Below are 22515 nucleotides of genomic sequence, written 5' to 3'. Positions count from 1 at the left end.
TAAAAAGAACTAGGGATGTGGCTCAGCGGTTAAGTGCCCATGGGTTCAATTCCCAGTATCAAAAAGAGTATGTTTAGTTTTCTAAGAAACCATCAGTCTGTCTTCCAAACTGGTACTGTTTTGTATTCCCACTAGCAATGAATGAGAATTTCTGTTGCCCCACATCTTCATTAGTTTTGGAGTTGTCAGTATTATATATGTGGGCCATTCTGATAGGTGTGAAATTGTATCTGGTTTTAATTGCATTTTCTGATAGCATAGTATACTGCATCTTTTCATATGCTTATTTGGCACCTTATATATTCTTTGGTGGCAGGCACATTTTTTAATCAAATTGTTAGTTTTCTTATTGTTGAGCCTTAATGATTCTTTATAAAATTTTAGTTAATAGTCCTTTATGAGTTTTTTTTTTTTTTTTTTGCAAATGTTCTCTCAGTCTGTGGCTTTTGTTCTCTTGACAGTGTCTTTTACAGAGCATAAATCTTTTAATTTTAATGAAATCTATATTATTGATTTATTCTTTCATAGATTGTGCTTTGAATGATATACCTAAAAAGCCATGGCTGAGCTGAGCATGGTAGTGCATGCGTGTAACCCCTACTTTTTAGGAAGCTAAGACAGAATCTCAAGTTTGAATGTAGTCCACAAAAAAAAGTTTTTAATCATGTGTTCTATATCTTAGAACATAGTAAGCATATTCATTTTTAAAGTCTGTATTGGGTAATTCCAAAATTTAACATTTTGAGGGATCTGTTTCTGTGTGATTTTTTTTTTTTCCTTTTGTCTTTTTAGTGTTTTTTTCTTGCTTGTAGACTCTTTTTCCTTTTGTATAAGGTTACCTGTAATTAAGTGCTGTTCGTTTGAAAAAATACATGTATGATTGATTTGAAGCCTCAGTCATGGCTTCTTTAGAAGTGATTTTGAGTTTTCTAGGCATCGGGAGGTAATTTGTACAAATCTAAGGCTTGTGATTTTTCTGAACTACCTAGGTGTTATGAAACTGGGTCACTGAGTTTGTATAACCCTTTGAGGGCATCTACTTAAAGTTGTTGGTAGTTGAGGGTAGAAGCCATTAAATGATTCAATTTTTGCTGCAAATGTTTAGTGATAAGCAACTTTAAGTGCTGGGCTTACCTTTTTATGTCTTTAAGATTTTTTTTTCTGCATTTCATGTAGTATTTTATAATTTTTTATTACAGGGTTCATCTTATTTCTGTAGCCTGCCATTAGTAGAGGCAGAAGTCTTTCCTTTTAATTTACATTTGAATATGTCTTGATGTTTGTTTGTTTTTTATAGGTTCTACATGAAACATTTCCTCAACACACATTCCTCATGAATGGTCTCATTCAAGGTGTAAAGGTAAGAACAATTTTTGTGTGGTTCGGAATGAAACAAAATTATGAATTCTTAACTAGTTCAACTTTGGAGATTAAAGTGATTCTTAGGGAAGCAATTACTACTTGCTCTGGAGACTTTAAATTTTTAGTTGACTTATCAAAGTCAGACTAAAATCAACACAAATACATTAGTCATAGATTGGTTTACTGTTAAAAATAATGTGAATACTTTGCAGGCCTCCTTTTTTTTTTTATCAGATAAACTTTGAGTCTGAGGCAGAAGGAAGCATCAGAATTCAGTTGGATATTTATTTAGTCTTACCACTTGATTTAAATAGTCTTAATTCGTTATCTCAATTTTAATGTGATATGTACCAGAAAAGATGATAGTAAAGTCTGTGGGTATAAGGTCTAATGTGCCCTTCCCAGCTTAGATACTGTGAATCTGTTTATAATTATGCTTTATGCATAACAACACACTTAAAATTGTGCCCTAGTAATTTGTGGAATTCAGCCATAGAAATTTGGATTCCCAGCTTTGAGCAGCATCAACTTTAATTAATATTATTTATTCTTTGCCTATTTTTGGAAAGGATTTGAGGATACAGTCAGTTTAAATAAAGTTGAAAGAATAAATTTTTAATACTCAGTAAGAGAAGGAAGAATATCATTAAGAATGGTGTGAGCACCAGCTTTTGAGCACGGTAGATTAAAAAAAAACTAAAATTCACGAGAGAAAATTGATAAAACTATAGTTAAGTGTATCCTTAAATACAGTAGTTCTCAGGAAGGTTGCTTTATAGATATTTGTCTTGTGGAGAAACTGATAAAGTGTGTTTTATGTGTCTGGTTCTGCAAAATAAAACCAACTGAGTCTATAAAGATGAGCATGATGCCATGCTTCCACCAAGAAACATCCACAATGTTATTCTAGAAGATAGAAAAGAAAAGGTATTGGGCTGGGATTGTGGCTCAGTGGTAGAGTGCTCGCCTAGCACAGGTGGGACCCAGGTTCGATTCTCACATAAAAATAAAGGCATTGTGTTGTCTCCATCTACAAAAAAGATTCATATTCTCTCATTCTCTCTCTCTCTCTCTCTCTCTCTCTCTCTCTCTCTCTCTCTCTCTCTTCCCAAAAGGAAAAGGTATTTCAGTTTATGCATGGGCTTGAATAAGGAATTGATGAATTTCAATATGGTCTTAAATATTTTAATAATTGGTTACTGTTTCAGGGTAAAGACATAAAGATTACACTTCTACAGTAAAACATAGCTTTATTAAGATTTCTTAATATGCTTATTACTACAGTGGGAATGTGTAGGGCTTCAGATTGCCTTAGCTTAAAATCTCTTCTCTGCATCTTATTAACTATGTTGACTTAGTTGAATGATTTGACCTCCCTAAACCTCAGCTTGATTATTTAGGAATTGGGAAAGATAAGAGTACTTTCTAATAGGGTGCTTGTGAGAATTAAAAGATAGTATGTATAATAGCTCTTAACACTGTATTTTTTTAAAATATTTTTTTAGTTGTAGATGGACACAATACCTTTATTTTGTTTATTTATTTTTAATGTACTGCTGAGGATCAAACCCAGTGCTTCACACATGCTAGGCAAGCGCTCTACCACTGAGGTACAGCCCCTGCTCAACACTGTATATTCATGTACTAAATACTGAATGTTGCAAAGAAAAATAATGTCGAAAACAAAACCGAACTATTAGAATGAAATATTAGTGAACATTTTTCTTACTAGTTTGAGGAAGAATTTCATTTTAGAAAAGGAATTCATAAAGGAAAAGAATGAGTCTGTTATGCTGGGCATGGTGGTACACATCTATAATCCCAGAGGCTTGTGAGGCTGAGGCAGGAGGATTGTGAGTTCAAAGCCAGCCCCAGCAAAAGGAAGGCCCTAAGCAACTCAGTGAGACCCTGTCTCTAAATAAAACACAAATAGGACTGGGGATGTGGCTCAGTGCCCCTGAGTTCAGTCCCTGGGACCCCCTACCCAAAAAATGAGTCCATTATTTTGGCATTTTAAACTTTGGTAAATCGAAACAATCAGCATCAAAATTAAAAGACAAATGAAAAAATTTATTTGTAACGTATATAATGGAAGAAGGAATACTCTTCTTGACATGTGAGTATGGTCAGAGTAAAGCCATAAGAAAAGGAGCAATATCCCAAAAGGGCAAGGAAAGAAGCCTGGCAGCTTAAAAAAGGCATCGGTGTAAAAATAACTAAAGAAGCTAACTTAAATTAGGTAACATTGTTATACATCAAATTGGTAAAAATTTTAAATTGAAAAGAACTAATTTATTCAGTGTTTGGTGGGATGGCCCCCACACAGTGCTGATAAGAGGATAAATTGGTTTAGCTTTTTCTGGAATGCATCTTTGAAAATACTCATATAAGCTGGGGATATAGCTCAATGAAAATGTGCTTTTTGTAGCATGCAGGAGGCCCCAGGAATGGATCCCCAGCACTGCAGAGAAAGAGAGAATTCATTTATTTTAACAAAGTAATTTTTATTTCTATAAAGTTATTCAATTAAATAGAGTTACTCAAAGATTCAGGTAGGGGCTGGGGGTTGTGGCTCAGTGGTAGAGCACTTGCCTTGAATGTGTGAGGCACTGGGTTCGATTCTCAGCACCACATATAAATAAAAAAAAAAAATAAAGGTCCATCAACAACCAAAATGAATAAAATAAATAAAAAATTTTTTAAAAAATTAGGTAAAGGGCTACTATAGTTTTATTTGTAACAGTAAACATGGAAACAATTAAAATGCCTTAAAATTAAATGAACAAACAAATACATTGTGATACAGACATATGATATCATGCAAACATATAAGGAACATGTGATGTTTGAAGAACATAATGTGTGAAGAACATAATGTGTGAAGAACATAATGTGTGAAACAGGACATAAACATAGTTCTGTTTTATTTTAGCATACATATATATGTATATGCAGGAAAAATGATGAAAAGGGAATCACAATCACGTGAAGGTTTTTGTTTTGGGTTTTTTTTTTTTTTTTGGTCAGCCTGGCAGTATCAGTCTACTGCTTTCTGGCCTCTCAAGTCCCAGAAAAGCAGTATGCTGATATGTTATCAGTGGTTCGTTATGTGTTTGGTGTTCAGTTTCTTCTCTCTTGCTTCTTTCAAGATTCTGTTATACTGTGTTTTGAAACTGAGTTCATCTTGGAATTTATTGATTTATTTTCATTCATGTCTTTCATCAAAATTTGAAAGTTTGGGGGGACTGAATGGGCAATGTTCCATTATATTCCATGCATGTGTGATTATTTCAGAATGAACCCCACTAATATGTGTAACTATAATGTACTAATAAAAACAGGTAATAAAAAAAAACTTGAAGTTTTCAGGCATTATTTCTTCAGATTGTCTCTCTTCCCTGCCGCAGTCTGGCTGGGCACAAAATCACGAGCCACTCAAGCAGGAACAAACTTTATTTTTTGAAACTGCCACCAATGTCCAGTACCCGCCGGGGAAGATTTTTTGATCCACCCACGCGGCCTCCTCCCGGAACCGCCAGAGAGAGCTCCTCCCCCGGAACTCCCTCCTACTGTACTTCCCCAACCAATGGGAACTCTCCAGGAGTCCCGTAGCAGGCCTAGGTGAACAGCAGGAGTCCAATATCCATATGAATGCAAATCTTAACATAATCATATCATCTCAATGACTAGCTGGCGTCACCTTTCAACCAAAAATGCCATGCATCATATACTTGGCTCTTAGCACTTCCCCTTTCTTTTTCTTCTTCTTAGACTCCCACTGTGCATATTTTAGACTGCTTGATGGTATCCCAGGATCCTTTAGGATCTGTTCACTTTTCTATAGTCGTCTTTCTGTTCTTCAAGCTAATTTCCATTGTTGATTTTTCAAGTTTGTGTATTCTGCTTGCTCAAATTTGCCTTTGAATCCTTTAAGTGACTTTAAATTTTCAGTTATTGGGGGCTGGGGCTGGGGCTCAGTGGCAGATCACTTGCCTAACATGTGTGAGGCACTGGGTAAGATCCTCAGCACCACATAAAAATGAAAGAAATAAAAGCTCACTTTCTATATATATATATATTTAATTTAGTTAGTGTATCTTTCAGCTCCAGAGTTTTTGTTTGATTTCTTTTTTAGGTTTTCTGTCTTGTCATGATATTTCCATTTACTTCTTATATCATTGTATTGACTTTCCCCACACACATCTTCCTTTAGTTCCTTTAGCATCTTTAAGCTAGTTACTTTAAAGTCCTTGGATCTGCTATTGGATCTTTTTCAGGTACAGGTTCTGGTTTTGTTTTCTTCTGGTGATCAGATTCTCCAGGGTTTGCTGAGGGTTTTGTTTTTCTTTTTTCTTTCTTCTTTTTTTTTAAACTGTGGGCCAGGGATCAGCCTGAGATATAGACTTAAGGTATATTCTTAGTCTGTGACTTCCGCTGGATATATGGTTACTTATACTTACTAGTGTATGTGCAGTTACTTTCGAATATCCTAATCTTTAATATCTGCCTTCAAGAAGGAGAAAACAAGAGAAATAAAGAGAAAGAGAAAAAAGGGCATTGGACCTATAAGTCCCCCAGAAGATACTTTAGCCACAGTAGGAGGGGCAGTAACAAGGCCTCTTTGCCTGCATTTCTGCTATGGAAGGCAGCAGTCAGTGATCAGATCACAGATCTCTAGTACTTTGGGGAGAATGCTGGCCTCCACACGTTGTATGCAGATTATTCCAGAAACACTGCCTAGCTTCCTGCTGTGGGGCTGGGGTAGAAAAAGGGCTGCAGTGCCAAGAGCTGAAATTGATAGAAATTAATTATATTTTCCTGGAAATTGTAAGTCTGCAGTATACTGCAGAATTCTAAAGTAATTATTATCACTCAGATTCTACCAAAGTTAGTTGCTGCTAGGTGGGAAAACAGATTCCATGTACTTTCTACTCTACCATCTTCCTAGAATTCTATTATTAATTTTTTTCTTACAAAGAAGTAAAACTCTTTAATTCTCAATGATTTTGAAATTGTATAAATTAGTATACTAAATAAACATTTGACTATTTTTTTGTAAATCATTAGAAATAGTTATTAGTGAAGAAAGTAAGAGAATTTTTTAGTATTTTTACAAAAATTTGTATCAGTCATTGAATAATCAAGATCATTTTGTACTGTCATTTGACAGTCCCATACTGCCTTACAAAGCAAGGACTTGCCTGTGTTATTTGTGATGATTATATTCTATTCCATTATACCATAATATATTTACCATTTCCCTTCTTGATGGTTTTCAAACTATTGAAGATAATTTTATACTAAAATTTTTAAAAATCTTACCTTGAATCTTGTGTTGATTCTTAAAATTAGAGTTGTAAAGGTTACGGTTGGGTATTTTTTTAGGATCTTACATATCTTCTAGAGCAATTGTGCCATCTCACAATCCCACCAGTGTTGTGTAATGTCTGTCTCATCATACACTCATGAAGGTGTTGTTTTTTAGATATTTAATCTGTTTAGTGGCTTGAAAATTATGTTTTATTATTACTATTTTGGTAGTACTGGGAATTGAACCCCGGAGCACTTTACCACTGAGTTACATCCCCAAACCTTTTTTTTTTAAATTCTAGGACAGGATCTTACTAAATTGACCATCCTGGCTTTGAACTTGGATCCTTCTGCCTTGGCCTCCTGAGTATCTAGAATTGCAGTCATGTACCACCATTCCCAACTAGACGATCAATTTTACTTTTATTTCTCTGATTACAAATGAAACTATATTTTTACATGTGTTTTGCGCTTAACTTTTGTGAAGTATCATTCAAATGTTTTATTTTTCCAATGGAAATTGTGCAGTTCTTTAATCACTACTTTATAAGTATTTCCTCATTATTTAATAATTTTTAATTTAGTACCTGTTCACCTTAACAGTTATAAAGAAAAAAAAAATTCTCAGACTGATTCCACTTCTCAGATTCCCAGACTTTCCAGTCATTTTCTGAGCCATGTCCCCAGCCCTATTTTGTATTTTATTTAGAGACAGAGTCTCACTGAGTTGCTTAGATTTTGCCAAGACTGGCTTTGAACTGGCAATCCTCTTCCCTCAGCCACTGGAGCTCCTGGGATTGTAGGCATGTGCCACTGTGCCCACCTTTTTCTTTGTTTTGTTTTGATTTGGTAGCACTGGGGATTTAACACGGGAGTATTCTACCACTGATCTACATTCCCAGTCTTTTTTTTTTTTTTTTTTTTTTTTAAATTTTGATGCAAGGTTTAACCTAGGCTGACCTCAAACTTAGAATCTTCCTGCCTCAGCCTCCCAAGTTGCTGGGATTTCAGGCATGTTCCACCATGCCTGACTAAAGCAGTCTTCCTTCCTTCCTCCCTTCCTTTCTTTTCTTTTCTTTTCTTTTTTATTTTATATTTTCTTGGTGCTGGGGATCAAACCCAAGGTCTCACACATTCTACCACTGAGCTATAGCCCCAGCCCCCTTTTATGAAATTTAAACATAGGACAGAAGTTGTTGTCTGACTAGCAAAGAAAAGTTGTATCAGTCAGGGTTCTCCAGAAAAACAAAACCAATAGAGTGTGTGTGTGTGTGTGTGTGTATTTTATTGTAATGAGAATCACTTTAATGGTTGGCTGTGGGGGCTGGCAAGGCTGAAATCGGTAAGGCATCTAGCAGGTTGGCAGCTTCATGTGTTGCTGCTGTAGCCTTCACCTGTTTGCATGAGGCATGCCTACATTACTGAGAGTGATTCCTTTTCCTTAGAGCCAACTAATTACAGATGTTGTCAAAACCAACACCTAGACTGGGGTTTGGTTAAATAACTGGATTCTATAGCCTCACTAAACTGATGCATAAAACTAACCATCACCAAAGTTATGGTCAACATGAGCATTATCTGTAACTATTTTCTTCATTGAAATAGCTGGTCCAGTTGCCCAATGTCTACTTTAAAACCTCCTGAAACTTTAAGGTTATTAATAAGAGCCCTTTTGTTAGTAGGTGTTATTTTTTATACAAAATTTGATATCTTCATCAATGACTCAAACCAATTTAAAGCATCTAGAGATTCAAGACATCAAAGAAGCAAGATTAATCCACTTCCAGGTGGGTGTGAAGATTATGAGAGCCTCCTGATCAGTAGACTAATCCATTTGATGGATGTATAATTTGGATTAGTGGGTGATTACTGTAGGCAGGCGGAGTATGACTGGGTCACTGGAGGCATGCCTTTGGGAATGACATATCTTTACCTGGCTTCTGGCTCTCAATCTCTACTTCCTGGCTTCCACGTTCTGCCATGATGTTCTGTCTCACTTCCAGTCCAGAGCAGTGGAATTGACCAACCATGGATTGAGAACCTCTGAAACCATGAGCCAAAATAACCTTCCTTCAAGTTGTTCTTGTCAAATTTTTGGTTACAATGGTGAGAAGCTGACTGACACACTTAGGTTTCACATTGCTGCCAGGGAAGACCCTGGGAGCCAGCTTGAGGGTTCGCCCTGAGGGGTCCTCATAACTCGCTGACACTGATATCTTCTTTCTGTTGTAGACTTCACTGTTCAATTTGATTTTTATCAAGAATATAGCCACATGACCTTCTGTTCCTCTACCAGGACACTTCCAGGGAATTTAATGGTTTTCTGTAGTCCTAGGAATTGCTATGAAGTGTCCCCTGCATTTTAAATCAAGTAGTGCTTAGCACAGTAGTTTAGCATACACTGCACAGAAACTATTGTCTGATAATGTTAAGAAATCTCAGGGAAAAAACAGGACATCTTTCAAGTTATTAATTCTAGGCACAGAATGTGTTTCGTAAGTACACCTATACACGTGTGCACGTGCCACATACACACACACCAAAAAAAAAAAAAAAATACTTGGAACTGAAATAAAGATTGTCCTTTTGTCATCTTTTAAAAAACCATTAAAATAGCCTAGTTGAGACAGATGACTTCATATATTATATTATGATCTTTTATATTAGACTGTACTCTTAATATTAAATTAGTTTAATAATTGGTCTGAATCATGGGCCTAGAGGTTAGAGCTCAAGCTGTGGAGCTACACAGATACATGAGCTGAATCCCACTTCTGCAGCTGGGAGCCCTGGGCCTATAGGCTACTTACTAACTCTGGTAGTGCCCACCTCACAGAGAGGTAGATTCTTGTGAAATGTGTAGATCAGTGTGGTGTGTGTGAGTGCTGGCAGTTATTATTGCTGCTTTAAGGACCTACTAAGCTTTCTTGTAATGAGAAGTTTGAAGCAGTGGCTTATTTCTAAGCTTCAGGAAAGCCTTTTAACTTTCCTTTTTCTTTTATTTTTTTCTGCTTTCTCCTGGAGACTCCTCCCTGCTTTTCTTGCCTTCCCTCCTCCATCTCTCAGAATCCCCAGCTCTCTTGCCTATATTGCTTCCCTTGGATTCTGCAGCACATAGCTCCCCATGTTTTACAGATCTCCTTTCCTGGCCCTCGTGTAATTGAATTAACTTCACATTATGTGGCTTGCTTTTTTTCCCTATTAAACTGATTGATAGGCACTCTGGGAAGGAAGCTCTATACTATGTGCAAAATCTCAGGTCCTATGAGCCTGTTTTAAAAATTGTTTTTGCACTAAAAGATCTGTATTTGTCAGTTATATGAAAAAGAATAGCAGTTCCATTGATGTGAGATTTTTCTTTGATTTAGTTTTAAGGAATAGAAGAGATTTAAAAATCATTGTTATTAAACTATTGTATAAGGACTGGGAATGTAATTGGGTGGTAGAGTTGTTGCGTAGCATTCATAAGATCCTAAGTTCAGTCCTCGGTACAATAAGAATAAGAAAAATAAGAATGAATATAATAAGGGGTTACCAGTGTTTACTTGTTGCAAGTTCCTCTTGACTTATTAAAGGAAACTGCAGTTTTGCCCAAAAGTGTTAACAGTTTTTATGGAAAAATTTAAATCTTCAGAAATATATGACTTTATACTTTAATTTTCAGAAGTACCATGATTCTTCTCAAACTTAGTTATAAAGTTAATTATAATTTTTTAAGGGACACAAAATACTATTTTTAGTTTTAAGGCTACTGACCCAAACTATATATATTATCAAATATTCTGCCAGTTGTATATGTTAAGAAAATGTGTGATTGAATTTCTATGATGACTGCTAATTTAAAATTTGTGTATGTTTGCTTTTGGTGAGTTGTATTTGCCATTCTTTATAAACTTTAAAAATGTTTTGGGTAATTTCATTTAATTTAATGAGGTTTAGTTGCTGCTTTGTAAAATTAGGGCCTATACTTGTTGGGTTATGGTTGTATGATATGAGTACAGTCAATCTCGTTATTTGTAAATTCCATATTTGAATTCACCTACTCAATAGGTAAGTATTGACCCCAAAATCAATGCTCATAGTGCTTTCATGATTATTTGCAGATGCACTCAGAGCAGGGAAAAGTGTTGAGCTGCTTGATGTGCGTGTTTCTATCAGGTTGATCAAGGCCACACACTGTCCTTGTTTCCCCTGGGAGCTGTAGTTCCACGTGCACTAATATAGTGTTTGTGGTGACTTTATAAAACATAACCATTGTGAATAATGAGAACTGACTATATTTCACATGAAGACTAGGGCTTTCATGTCAGTCTGGTTTTAATTTTTAAGCATTTTGTTCTTACTTGCAAATTGTACTCTGCAGCTTCAATATTTATGAAGTACTTACCCATCAAAGTACAAAATGTTCTGCTCAATCTACAGCTCTAGTAATGTAGCCAGATGGGATTTAAGGCCAGTTTGGGTAGTAAAGAAATTAACTGACAGCAGAAAATCTCTGATTTTTAGGAAATATGTTTTCCGAAGAAGCAAGTGTTCTATTAAATTGTTACAGCATCTTGATAAAACAGAAGATACCTTTAGTGTCTGTTATTGTCATTGAGGATTTGATTTCAGTAATATTTAAAGTAGGTATTAAAATGAAATTTAAATACATAATCTAGGAGGCAATAATTTTTTTCTATCAAACTACATTATTTTAAATATAATTTTAATACTTGGCCTTCTCATATCTGTTATTTAAAAATGGCATACATGGGGCTGGGAACATTGCTCAATGGTAGAGAATGTGCAGGGCTCAAGCACCGCAACACACACACACACACACACACACACACACACACACAATGTAAATTCCCAATGTTAGCAATGTGTGAAATCTGAAATCAAAATTGTCCAGAAACTTTTCCTGGGTTCTTTGTACTTCAGAAGTTTTTGTTACTGTTTTGATGGTGTTTGTGTTTATTCTTTTCTACTGCCTTCCCCTCTTAAATTTCTTTTCATTTTCTCAGGTCTTCACTGTTATTTGTGAGATTTTGAAGCAACATAAAATGTTTTCTAAAATACATGAAGCTAATTATCACAAGTCCTAAATTTGAGCCCTTCTTCTGCCATCTTTTAGCTCTTAAAGGAAATATATTTAATCTTCTATTACTCTTGATAGGAGACCACATCAAATGCCCTTGAAGTCTATGGTGGCTCAGGAGTCAAGATTCATTTCCTGGGCCATGGGTAAAGTTTACATTTCATAGGAGCCAAAAAAGCTTTTCTCTTCAGCTGCACTTTCCATTGAGTTCTCCTCTCACCTCTACTTACTTTATTTTACTCATATCTGCTCTCCTGGACAATTCGTGTGGGGTTAACTGGTGGCCAAAGAGAGTTTGGAATCTGTTCCTTTTTCTTCCCAGCTATGTGATCTTGGAAACTTCTGTGAGTTGATTTACTCTTAAAAGTTCTGTTCAGTTCACCAGCTGGGTTCTAGTATAGACCTCAGGTACAGAGATCAAAAGGAGCTTCCTCATTCTGATACTACTCTGTTTTTAATACAGTAGAGAAGATAGGCAAAAAGTAGAATTGCAATGAAGTTTTGAAGTGACAATATATTATATGGGGAGATTTGTTTATTATGCCCCTTCCCTTTACCCTATCCCCATGATGTAATGAATACTGCTTCATTAGCTGAGAGACTAGCTAGAGGAAGAGGTGCTTCTTGTTCCTGGTCAGGAAGAATGACTGGCAGCTTACTGGTCCAAGTGTGGGAAGGATAGCAGGCATAGTGGGAGCCTATGCACAAAGGAACATGGTACATTCAGAAAACCACAAACATTGTGTGTAGCCAAAGCATAGGATATTATGTCAGTGGTCAGATTTTGGTGAGTCCTATTTATATGTTATGCAAAGGGTTTGGGGTTTGTTTGTTTTGTTTTGTTTTGTTGTACTGGGGATTAAACCCAGTGATGCATAACCAATGATCCACATCCCAGATTTTTTTAATTGTAAAAAAGTTTATTAAGAAGAACATCAAGAAATTGAGGGTCTTGAAATACATTTCTGGACTTTTGTGGCCAGAAATGAAAGCAAAATTGGTTGTACACCAAGGGACTGCAATGACCAGAAATGCGAGAAGGGAAATTCAGGTGCCCCCTTGCATCTGAGAATCCAGCACAGTGGGAAAGGGGGTTGGAAGGAGAGATTGTGCTCAGATCACCTTCTGCTTAGAAGCCTGGACTGGATTCCTCAGGCACTGGAGAGACATTGAAAGCTTCTGAGCCATTTAGGGACCTTATTATGTAGGAACATAATTGGCAACTGCATGCAGGATGTGTTTGAGGCTAAGAAGTATTATGGGCAATCACTCTTCAAGGCAGTCCATGTACAATAGCCCAGTGAGGGGCCTACCACATCCCAGATTTTTTTAAATGTTTGAGATAGGTTCACACTAAGTTGCGTAGGGCCTCACTAATTTGCTAGGGCTGGCTTTGAACTTGTGATCCTCCTGCCTCACCTGAGTCACTGGAATTACAGGTGTGTGCCACCATGCCTGGCCAGAGAAATTTTTTAAACATATTTTATGAAAATTTAAATGTGTAAAAGTAAGAAATAATATAATGAATGCCTGTGTCATCACCTGTTTCATTAATTACCAACATTTTTCTACCCTTTTCCATCACTGACTCTCTCCCATTCCCTTATCTGTAGTGTTGATATGAAAAGTGGCTAGCAGTGACTGGTAAATAATGGGCAAGTGGAAGATGTGAGTTTCTTTGCTTCTGTGTATGTTATTTGTCTCAAACTCACTTTCCCTTAGCCTCAGCTCTGAAAAATGAGTTGTTCCTTCCTCCTGAAATCACTAGTCAGGGAGAATCTTTACTTTTAAATGACAAAGAATCCACTTTTCTTTTGGATATTTAAGGTATATACACTCATATTTTATCCCTGTAAAGCCCTTTGAGGTATAGGCATGTGTTCGTTTGGTATCTTCATCGCACCGCTTAATCCTGAGCCGTGCACAGAAGCAGTGTGCCTTATGTATTTATTAAGGTGAATTAAGTTTCTGGCTTCTTCCCATATGCTCAGTGCATTTTAATCTTAAGACCCAACCATGGATATATGTTTCACATCATCTTTTTCTTAATTTCTTCTAGAAAGCAAGCTTTTTAACTCCTTTTTTCCATTTCTAATAGCATGTTTAGAATGTGAATTTGAATTTTTAAAAAAATTAGTTTGTATTTAATGTTTCAAATTATTCTGTTTGGGGAACTACTGCATCTAGAAAATAAGAATTGCAGATAATTGGGGGATCACATCCCAAATCTAATCTTTGCTTCTGTTTCTTCCCCAGGGCCTGCTCTCTTTTCTGAGTGCCCCGCTCATAGGCGCTCTGTCCGATGTGTGGGGAAGGAAGCCTTTTCTCCTTGGCACTGTGTTCTTCACCTGCTTCCCTATCCCACTGATGAGGATCAGCCCGTGGTGAGTGGCTCAGCTCTTCACTATTGTACCAGTCTGTTTTGAGTCATGTGAGAATAATTGAAGTTAAGCAGCCCTAATCCAAAAATTTGAAATTCTCAATGCTCCACACTCCAAAGATTTTCAACCACTGACACGACTGTTCTGGTGGTTTGTGTACACAAACTTGGTTTCATGTCAAAAATATTACATAAAATTACCTTCAGGCTATGTGTATAAAGTATGTATGAAACATGGATGAATTTCCTGTTTAGACTTGGTCTCACCCCCAAGATATTTCATGGTGTTTATGTAGATATTCCAAAAGAAAAAAAAAATCTATCTGGTCTCAAGCATTTCTGAAAGGCATACTCAACCTGTACTTAACTTTTTATTTTTATTTTTTTAGTTGTCAGTGGACCTTTATTTTTTTATGTGTGGTGCTGAGGATCAAACTCAGTGCTTCACACGTTATAGGCAAGAGCTCTACCACTGAGCCACAACCCCAGCCCCTGTACTTAACTTTTGTAGGTAACTTCAAAACCATTTCAAAGCATTTGTACCTGTGCTTTCATTTGTTCTCTTTGGTACTGCCAAAAGCCAGTTTGGGCTATGGACATCCATGCCCATTTTATAAATGAGAAAGGAAAAGGTTCACAGAATTAACTCTCAGATAAATTACTTAGGTAAATAAATAGAAATAAAAGGCAGATATTATTGCTATGGTGTCACTTATAGGAGTGTCATCTCAGGAGTAGCTAACAACCCCCTTGCCTCACCACTGTGGCTCATGGATATTGCAAATATACTGTTTTTGTCAGCTCATGGCTTTGGGGCACACCTGAGCATAGTTTGTATCATAATAGATAGGAGTTATCTTTTTGTGTAGTATGGTAGGACTGATAAACCATTCTAAATCATAATATGAATTTAAATTTGAGTTCAGTTTTTCCCCTTAAGTGCAATAAATCTAGCAGGTAGCCAAACTCTCTCTATTTACCATAGAGGGGTGGGAATTTCTACATCCTCTGGAGGCCAGAGCGTGGTATTTTGGGTACTATTCATGCTGCTGAGATGCCCTTTCTATGGAAATACAACACTTAAACCTGGAAAATTTCTTTTGGTGGAGTGTTTTGTTTGTTGGTATTTTGATATGGTGCTGAGAATCAGAGAATTTTGGGATGAACACTCCATCACTGAGCTACATCCTCAGACTTGTTTTGGTTTTTAATACAGTTAATAGATTCATAGGGTTTGTTTGTTGCCTTGTGTAAAAATACTTTTATTTGATTTTTGACATTTCATGTCAACATTTGTTACATTCTAGTAACAAATGGGCCAGGAGTGGTGATGCACACCTGTAATCCTAGCAGTTTAGCAAGATCCTGACTAAAAGTTAAAATATAAAAAAAGGGCTGAGGATGTAGCTCAGTGGTAGAGCACCCTGAGTTCAATCTCTAGCACCAAAGAAATAAAAACAAGTAAATTTGTTGGGTTCTAATAATCATTTTATTTTCTATCAAGTGATAAAATTTTATAATCTACTACTGATACTGAATCTTCATGTCCAAGAACATATTGTGCTTTGCCAATTAGTTTGGGCTTTGTTTTTTGTTTTGTTTGTTTGTTTGTTTTGTCTTTTGCTAGCTTAAAATTCTTTAGATCTGTACATTTGTTGGTAAGTTTTATTCCTGTAAATCTTGCCCTTTCTGTTTTATTCCAGAATGAGCATTTTTCTTATAATTGCTTGACTTTCTAGATATATTAATGTCATCTGTAAATAATTTTTTATCTTTTTCCTCCCCGTCATTATACTGCTCCCTGATTTTGTTAATTTTGCTGAATAATGAATAAGGTTGAAGTTATGATTGTGGGCTGTTCCTCAGAGGTGTGAGGGGAATGTTGCAGTGTTTCACCCTTAGATCTGAGGCTAGCTTTTGTGTTGAAAATTACTCATTCCTATTTTATCCAGCGATTTTCTTTTGTTAAATCAAGGTTGGATATGAAAGTTTATGGAATGGATTTTTAGCATGAATGGAGATTATTTGCTTTTTCTCCTTATGAGTTATAACAGGATTAATTGTATTACTCTGTTTCCTAATATTGAAATATTCCTGTTGCCTGGAATGAACTCTGCTTTTTTCTAAGATTCTGTTTGCTAATATTTTAACTAGGGTTTTTTTTTGTTTGTCTTGTCTTGTTTTGTTTTGATTGTTTGCTTTTTGGAGTACAGGGGACTCGACCATTGAGCCACTTCCCCAGCCCTATATTGTATTTTATTTAGAGACAGGATCTCCCTGAGATGCTTAGCTCCTCTCTTTTGCTGAGGCTGGCTTTGAACTCTTAATTCTCCTGTCTCAGACTCTCAAGCCACTGGGATTGCCGGTGGGTGCCACTGCACCCAGCTTAATTAGGTTTGCATCTGTGCATATAATAGACATTTTTGGTCTTAATTGCATTGATATTTTTGTTATGCTTTTTCCTTTTATGTAGATTTTTAAAAATCATTTGTCATATATGTCCTTTTCTTAATTAAAGCAAGAAAATTTGAAAGATTTTTATTCTGTTGGCTACCTTTGAAACTATATACCTAAAACTGTTAACTTTTACTCAGGCCCTTTATTCTTTTTTTCTCTTGTTTTTTCATTTTTTTTAGACCAAATGTATCCCTTTGAGCAATAACAGTGTCTTCCTCCTCATCTTAATTTTTCTGCCTTTAAATATACATTACCTATACATGTTTATTTACTTCTTGGTTTGTAATCTTTACATGATGTCTTGGGGCTGGTATAAAGCTATACATAAATGCCTCTCCTGGGTAATAAAAATAATCTTTTTATAGGTGGTATTTTGCGATGATTTCTGTGTCTGGAGTCTTCTCAGTCACGTTCTCTGTGATATTTGCCTATGTAGCTGATGTCACTCAGGAGCACGAGCGAAGTACTGCTTATGGATGGGTAAGATAGTGACTTAATTTTTTTAAATTGGAGTGATATTTAACATTCTATTAGAGATTCACTGGGAAGTAAGATTTAAAATACAACTCAGAAGTGGAATTACAGAGGTGTTAGAGCCTGAGCGAGTTAATCCATCGTTACTCTGTAGCTGGTTGAGTGTCTTGGGCACTCATTTGATTTATAGTGCTGTAGAAAAATAACTATTCACTCAGGCAGCAAATAGTTGTTGAAAAATAACAAAAGTTATAGGGGACTTTGATAATTTGGTTTATTAGACCATCTTTCTGATATTCTCAGACATGATAATGGTATTGTGGTCATGTAAGAGAAGAAAGACCTATTAGAAGATGACAGCTGAAGCATTTTGGGTCAGTGTCACAACTCTGCAAATTACTTTCAAGTAGTTCAGGGAAAAAGAGCATAAGCACATGTGGATGAACCACATGAACATGTGCGGGCCCGTTTTCCGTGCCTGAACCTGTTGGTACATACATGTGAGTGTACACAGTACCCTTCTTCCAAATTCCTCTAAATGAAAATGTTCAAAACAATAATAAGAATAATGATGATCTGGCTGGATTGTGGAGAATAATAGGTTAGAGGGGAATGAATGTCAGAAACCCAGGTAATTACTCTTTTCTTTAAATCCCACTTCCTGGAATAGAGTTAAGTATACCTTCACTGTTGACTAAGTGCATAAGTTCACGAATCAGGGATGGGCATGTAGACAGATGTCCACCCTTCCACAAGACAAAGCAATTTTTACTTTGTCAGTTTTAGATATCAGTAGTTCAAAAACTTTTCTTTCATTCAGCCCCTCCTCCCTGCAACTGCCATCTGCTCGCTCTCCTTCCTTCTTGAATTCTTCCCATGCATGTCTGTCATGCCCTATCCTGAAACAAGGGCATCTGCAGAGCGTTGTGAGGACAGAGGAGAAAGCTGACAGGGTGGCCTCAAACAATGCAGGATATTCAAGGTGGCATGTAGGGTTGGCCCTCAGAATGGTACAGAATGCCAAGAGCTTGTTCATCACAGTAACATAGCTTTCTTCTGCACCATAGGAGATGCCTGCAGAGACACTCATTTCCCTGCGATTTTCTGAGATTTCTGTCCCTTGCTTTCATCAGGAAAACTATTCACAAAGCTATGGGGCTGAGCAGCAATTCTCAAGATTTTTGAGAGAGTGAGTTCTGAAATAGTCACCAGAAATGACTCTTGATTTACCTTCTTAGCTTAGCTCATCATCATAAGGTGCCATCACCTAAGATGGCAGTTTAGATTAGTGCCTACTCATGGGGCACTGAGAGAAGCCAGTGGGTGCACATCCTAGCTGAGTCAGGGACCTGCTGAAGTATCCCAGCCAGCTCCAGTGATTCAGCAAGTAGACTGCTGGATTTATCCCTGGATTTATCCCTTGACCAGTGACTACCTTGACATTTGCCCCTTGCGGCCTACCTGTCTTACAGAGATAGGTGAATTTATTGCAATTTACTTTCAGGATGTGCGAGTTCAATTCTAAAAAGCATTTTGAAATCCATTGAAGGACAATATATAATGTATATGTACCTTCATTACTAAACTTTCTCTAGTAAACCAAGAAAGGATAATAATTTTTCCATGCCACAGCAGTGAATAGTCCTGTTGATGAGTAAATTCTTTAAATTTTAAAAAAGGCAAAACATTGCAAAAGGTGGTCATTAGTTTTTTAACATCATAGATTTGCTCCCTCTGCACCTCAGGACACTGCAGTGATGCTCCCTTAACCCTGAGGATTCTACCCCAGTGCTCCCACAGAACCTGAAGAGACTTAAGCATTGCTTTCATCATTGTTCACATGCCACTGCAATTTACAGTGGTGGTCCTAATCTTCTCAAATTAAGTAGAAAGAGCAGGAGCTTTGTTATCTTTTTCGACTGATACATAGTAGGTACTCACTAAACACTGAAGAAAGGAATTCTTGATTCCCAAATTGGAATTAACATCACCACCCCCTCTTTTTTTTTTTCCCCTTTGTTTTTCTTTCTGTCTCCAGAAATGCTTTGCTTTGATTTTTGGCTTCTATAGTGTTTTGGCTATGATAGAATTTCAGATATGTTTAATTTTAAATTAAGCTGGGGGATGAAAGATGATAGAAGAACATCATTGGCTTACCAGGAATCATAATTCTAATCATAGGTGATGATTTCTGTAAAGACCTATTATAAGTTTAAATACCTTACAGATATGTTTTTGCTACTCAATTTGGTTATAATTTGGAGTCTGCCCAATAAGCTTCTGAGTGTTCACAGTGCGTTCTAAAGTATGGGAATATAAGAGCACAGTGGGAAGAGACTCAGTGTGGCTTCAGATTGTACATGCCATTGACTGGCTCTGTGGTCTGTATTGGACAGTTGATAGGGTTATGAAATCCACAGTTCACTTCTAATCAGAAAGAAAACTTCTCAACACATTTTGCATTCTTTTTTTGTTATAGTTTTTTCTCCTAAGAATATCAGGGTTTTTCTTCACTCTGGGTGCTAATAAAATAGTCACCAAATGGTGAAATAGTGCCAGGTTTTTGAAAGATGAATCAGGCACACTCCCTGAGAAATTTGTAGGTTTATCATCAACTCTACAGGGATTATTTTTATACCCTTCTCCATGCATCTCCATTCTCCAGTTAAAGACCAGAGTGAATGTTTTATTTATGGGGTAAGTTTTTACAATTTTAATTTCTGATATTTTTTACTCCCCATAGCTCTCCAGGATATCTCCAGTTAGTTAACAAACTAATTTATTCACAAGTAAATAAATGTGAATAAATTATTAAACAGAATTACTTTAATTCTTTTTCATTCTTCAAATTTGTATGCAACAGATTCTTTTTTCTTGTTTAAAGCCAGGAGAAAGGATTGGTGCAGGGGTGTACCTGGGGGACCCTGGGTGAGAGAGTGCTTTTTCACAGGTGTGCTCCTGCAGCAGGCAGGACTCTGGATAGGAACATGTTTTCTCTACAGGTGTTCATCTGTGCCACCCTAAGTGACAGTGCACTTTCCCACAGGTCTCAGCCACTTTTGCAGCTAGTCTGGTCAGCAGCCCTGCCATTGGAGCATACCTTTCTGCAAGTTATGGAGACAGCCTCGTTGTGCTAGTGGCCACAGTGGTGGCTCTTCTGGACATCTGTTTCATCTTGGTGGCTGTTCCAGAATCTTTGCCAGAGAAAATGAGACCGGTTTCCTGGGGAACTCAGATTTCTTGGAAACAAGCAGACCCTTTTGCGGTAAATTAAAATATTCACTTTGTAAATATCTGTCTACGGCAAGCAAATAAAATAATATGTATGCAGCCTCGAGGATCCCAGCAGATAGATCTATTGCTTTCTCCAGTAAAAATAGAAAATCTTAAATTACAAAATATGTAGAATTGGTACCTAAGCAAAGCATGTCATACAAAAGAGAAGAAAGGTAAAAGTCCAGTTAATCTCTGATGACAGTTTATGAAAGAAGTTTCTTTTTGCATAGTTGTTTTCATTCTTTTTTTTTTAAGTAAATTAAGTGAAGGTGGTCATCTGAAGTGAGTTCACTTTAATTCAAAAAGGATGATGCATTTGATCTGACTAAAATAGTTATTTTCTAAATTGTTAATATACATACACTATGACCAGAGGCTGTGAACCTAGATTTTGCTATTAATTATGTTAAAATTTTTTTTTTTTTGAGTCGGGAGGTGGTAAAGGATATACTTCACTAACAATCAGAAAAAATGCTGAGAAAAGTATCTTATCTCTTCCCCAATCCCTTTCTAATTTGAAATTATTCTTGAAAGAAATACAACATGTGGGGGGGGGAAAGAACCAGAGACTTGATTTTTGCTCTTTTGTCCCCCAAGTTTACCTTTTAGGAAAAATACAAATAAAATTGAAATGTATTTCATCAAAGTTTTTTTCTAAAATGCCCACTCAGAGCATAACCTGGTTGACCTTGTCTGTTCTTTTGGGGCCAGAATGTCAGAAAACAAAGAAGGAGTTTGGGGGAGGAAACAGGAGTGACCAGGAAGCCCGTCAGTTAGGCTTCCCACCATTGTCATATGGCGATCAAGTTTGGCACAGAGGCTTCTCTGTAAAGTGGAACTACTGTGGCTTACTTTTCAGGGGAGTTGAGAACTGTACAGTTCACCTGTATCAGTGAACTAGCGTCTGGTGTGAAGCAAGGTCTCAACAGACATTGGCTGTTTTTTGTTTTTTTTTTCTTTAATTGTTTTAAATATATACATATATTTTAGTTGTAGATGGACACATTACCTTTATTTATTTATCTTTATGTGGTGCTGAGGATCAAACCCAGTGCCTCACGTGTGCTAGGCAAGCGCTCTACCACTGGGCCACAACCCCAGCCCTCATTGGCTATTTTTGCTATTAATTATATAAAAGTTACAGGATGGTGACCTAGCTGTACAGCAGCACTTTCCATTCCTTCAGTAACAGTACACCTTTCAGTTCTGTTCAGTTACTGTGTAAATAAAAACGATTTTTCAACAAAGTTGTAATGTTCAAAAGGCTCTTACTGGTCTGAAGCATATTTTTTTTTTTTGTCTACTAGGTTTACAGGTAAATTGAAATCAATATTTTGAAGGCTAGAATGAACTTAGGTGTAATGAAAACCCTATAGTGGATACAATCTTAAAGAAGTTATATTATAAATCAAGAGAGAAGGGACTGGGATTGTGGCTCAGCGGTAGAGCGCTCACCTAGCATGGGCGGGACCCGGGTTCAATCCTCAGCACCACATAAAAATAAAGGCATTGTGTTGTGTCCATCTACACCTAAAAAAATAAATATTAAAAATAAAAATAAATCAAGAGAGAAAAGTGATTTTCTTCAGTGAATCTATAGAAATACATTTTCAGGGCCTGTTTATAGGATATTTGGGACCTGTTAGGGGTGTTAACCAGTGTTAACAAAGGTGAGCAAGTGCTTTTTAAAAAGCTGCAGTCCTGGAACTACATACTTCTAAAATAAGAACTTAAAACTTCCACAGAGAGCTGGTTATAGATTTCATATTAAGGCTGACTTCCTTTTATAATGCATTGGACTTTCATTATCCATCTTAATAGATCAACTTAGTGAACCCATATTCCAAATGTTGGTGACATTATATCTATTAGCTTTTTATGTTGCTTTCTGCTTATTCCCAGTCATTGAAGAAAGTTGGGAAAGATTCTACTGTCTTCTTAATCTGCATCACCGTGTTTCTTTCGTATCTTCCCGAAGCTGGACAGTATTCAAGTTTTTTTCTCTATCTCAGGCAGGTAAGTAATGGATGTCTAGTGGCATCTGAACGTGAGGAACAGCAAAGATTGGAATCTATCCAAGGATAACTTAGGAAAACTCTATAGAGAAGAAAATGTGAACTTGCTTCTAGTTATTAGTGCTGACAGAGAGTTAATTCAATGATGACTTAAAAGG

The 22515-nt window shown here is 36.6% G+C and overlaps 1 protein-coding gene across 1 annotated transcript in view; it reads left to right on the top strand.

Moving 5' to 3' along the window:
• LOC107159660 (hippocampus abundant transcript-like protein 1) overlaps window positions 1–22515 on the top strand; it is a 48687-nt gene that overhangs the window by 15078 nt on the left and 11094 nt on the right. Inside the window, exons 3-7 of the mRNA XM_048800517.1 lie at window positions 1298–1360; window positions 14012–14139; window positions 16958–17072; window positions 20113–20331; window positions 22245–22358. Of these exons, the coding sequence (XP_048656474.1) occupies window positions 1298–1360; window positions 14012–14139; window positions 16958–17072; window positions 20113–20331; window positions 22245–22358 (639 nt within the window). The remainder of the gene's footprint in view (window positions 1–1297; window positions 1361–14011; window positions 14140–16957; window positions 17073–20112; window positions 20332–22244; window positions 22359–22515) is intronic.

Source organism: Marmota marmota, unplaced genomic scaffold, assembly GCF_001458135.2.
Source record: "Marmota marmota marmota unplaced genomic scaffold, marMar, whole genome shotgun sequence".
In the NCBI taxonomy this organism is placed as follows: domain Eukaryota; kingdom Metazoa; phylum Chordata; class Mammalia; order Rodentia; family Sciuridae; genus Marmota; species Marmota marmota.
The sequence above is the reverse complement of the archived record's forward strand: the minus strand, read 5'-3'. Positions and strand labels throughout refer to the sequence as shown.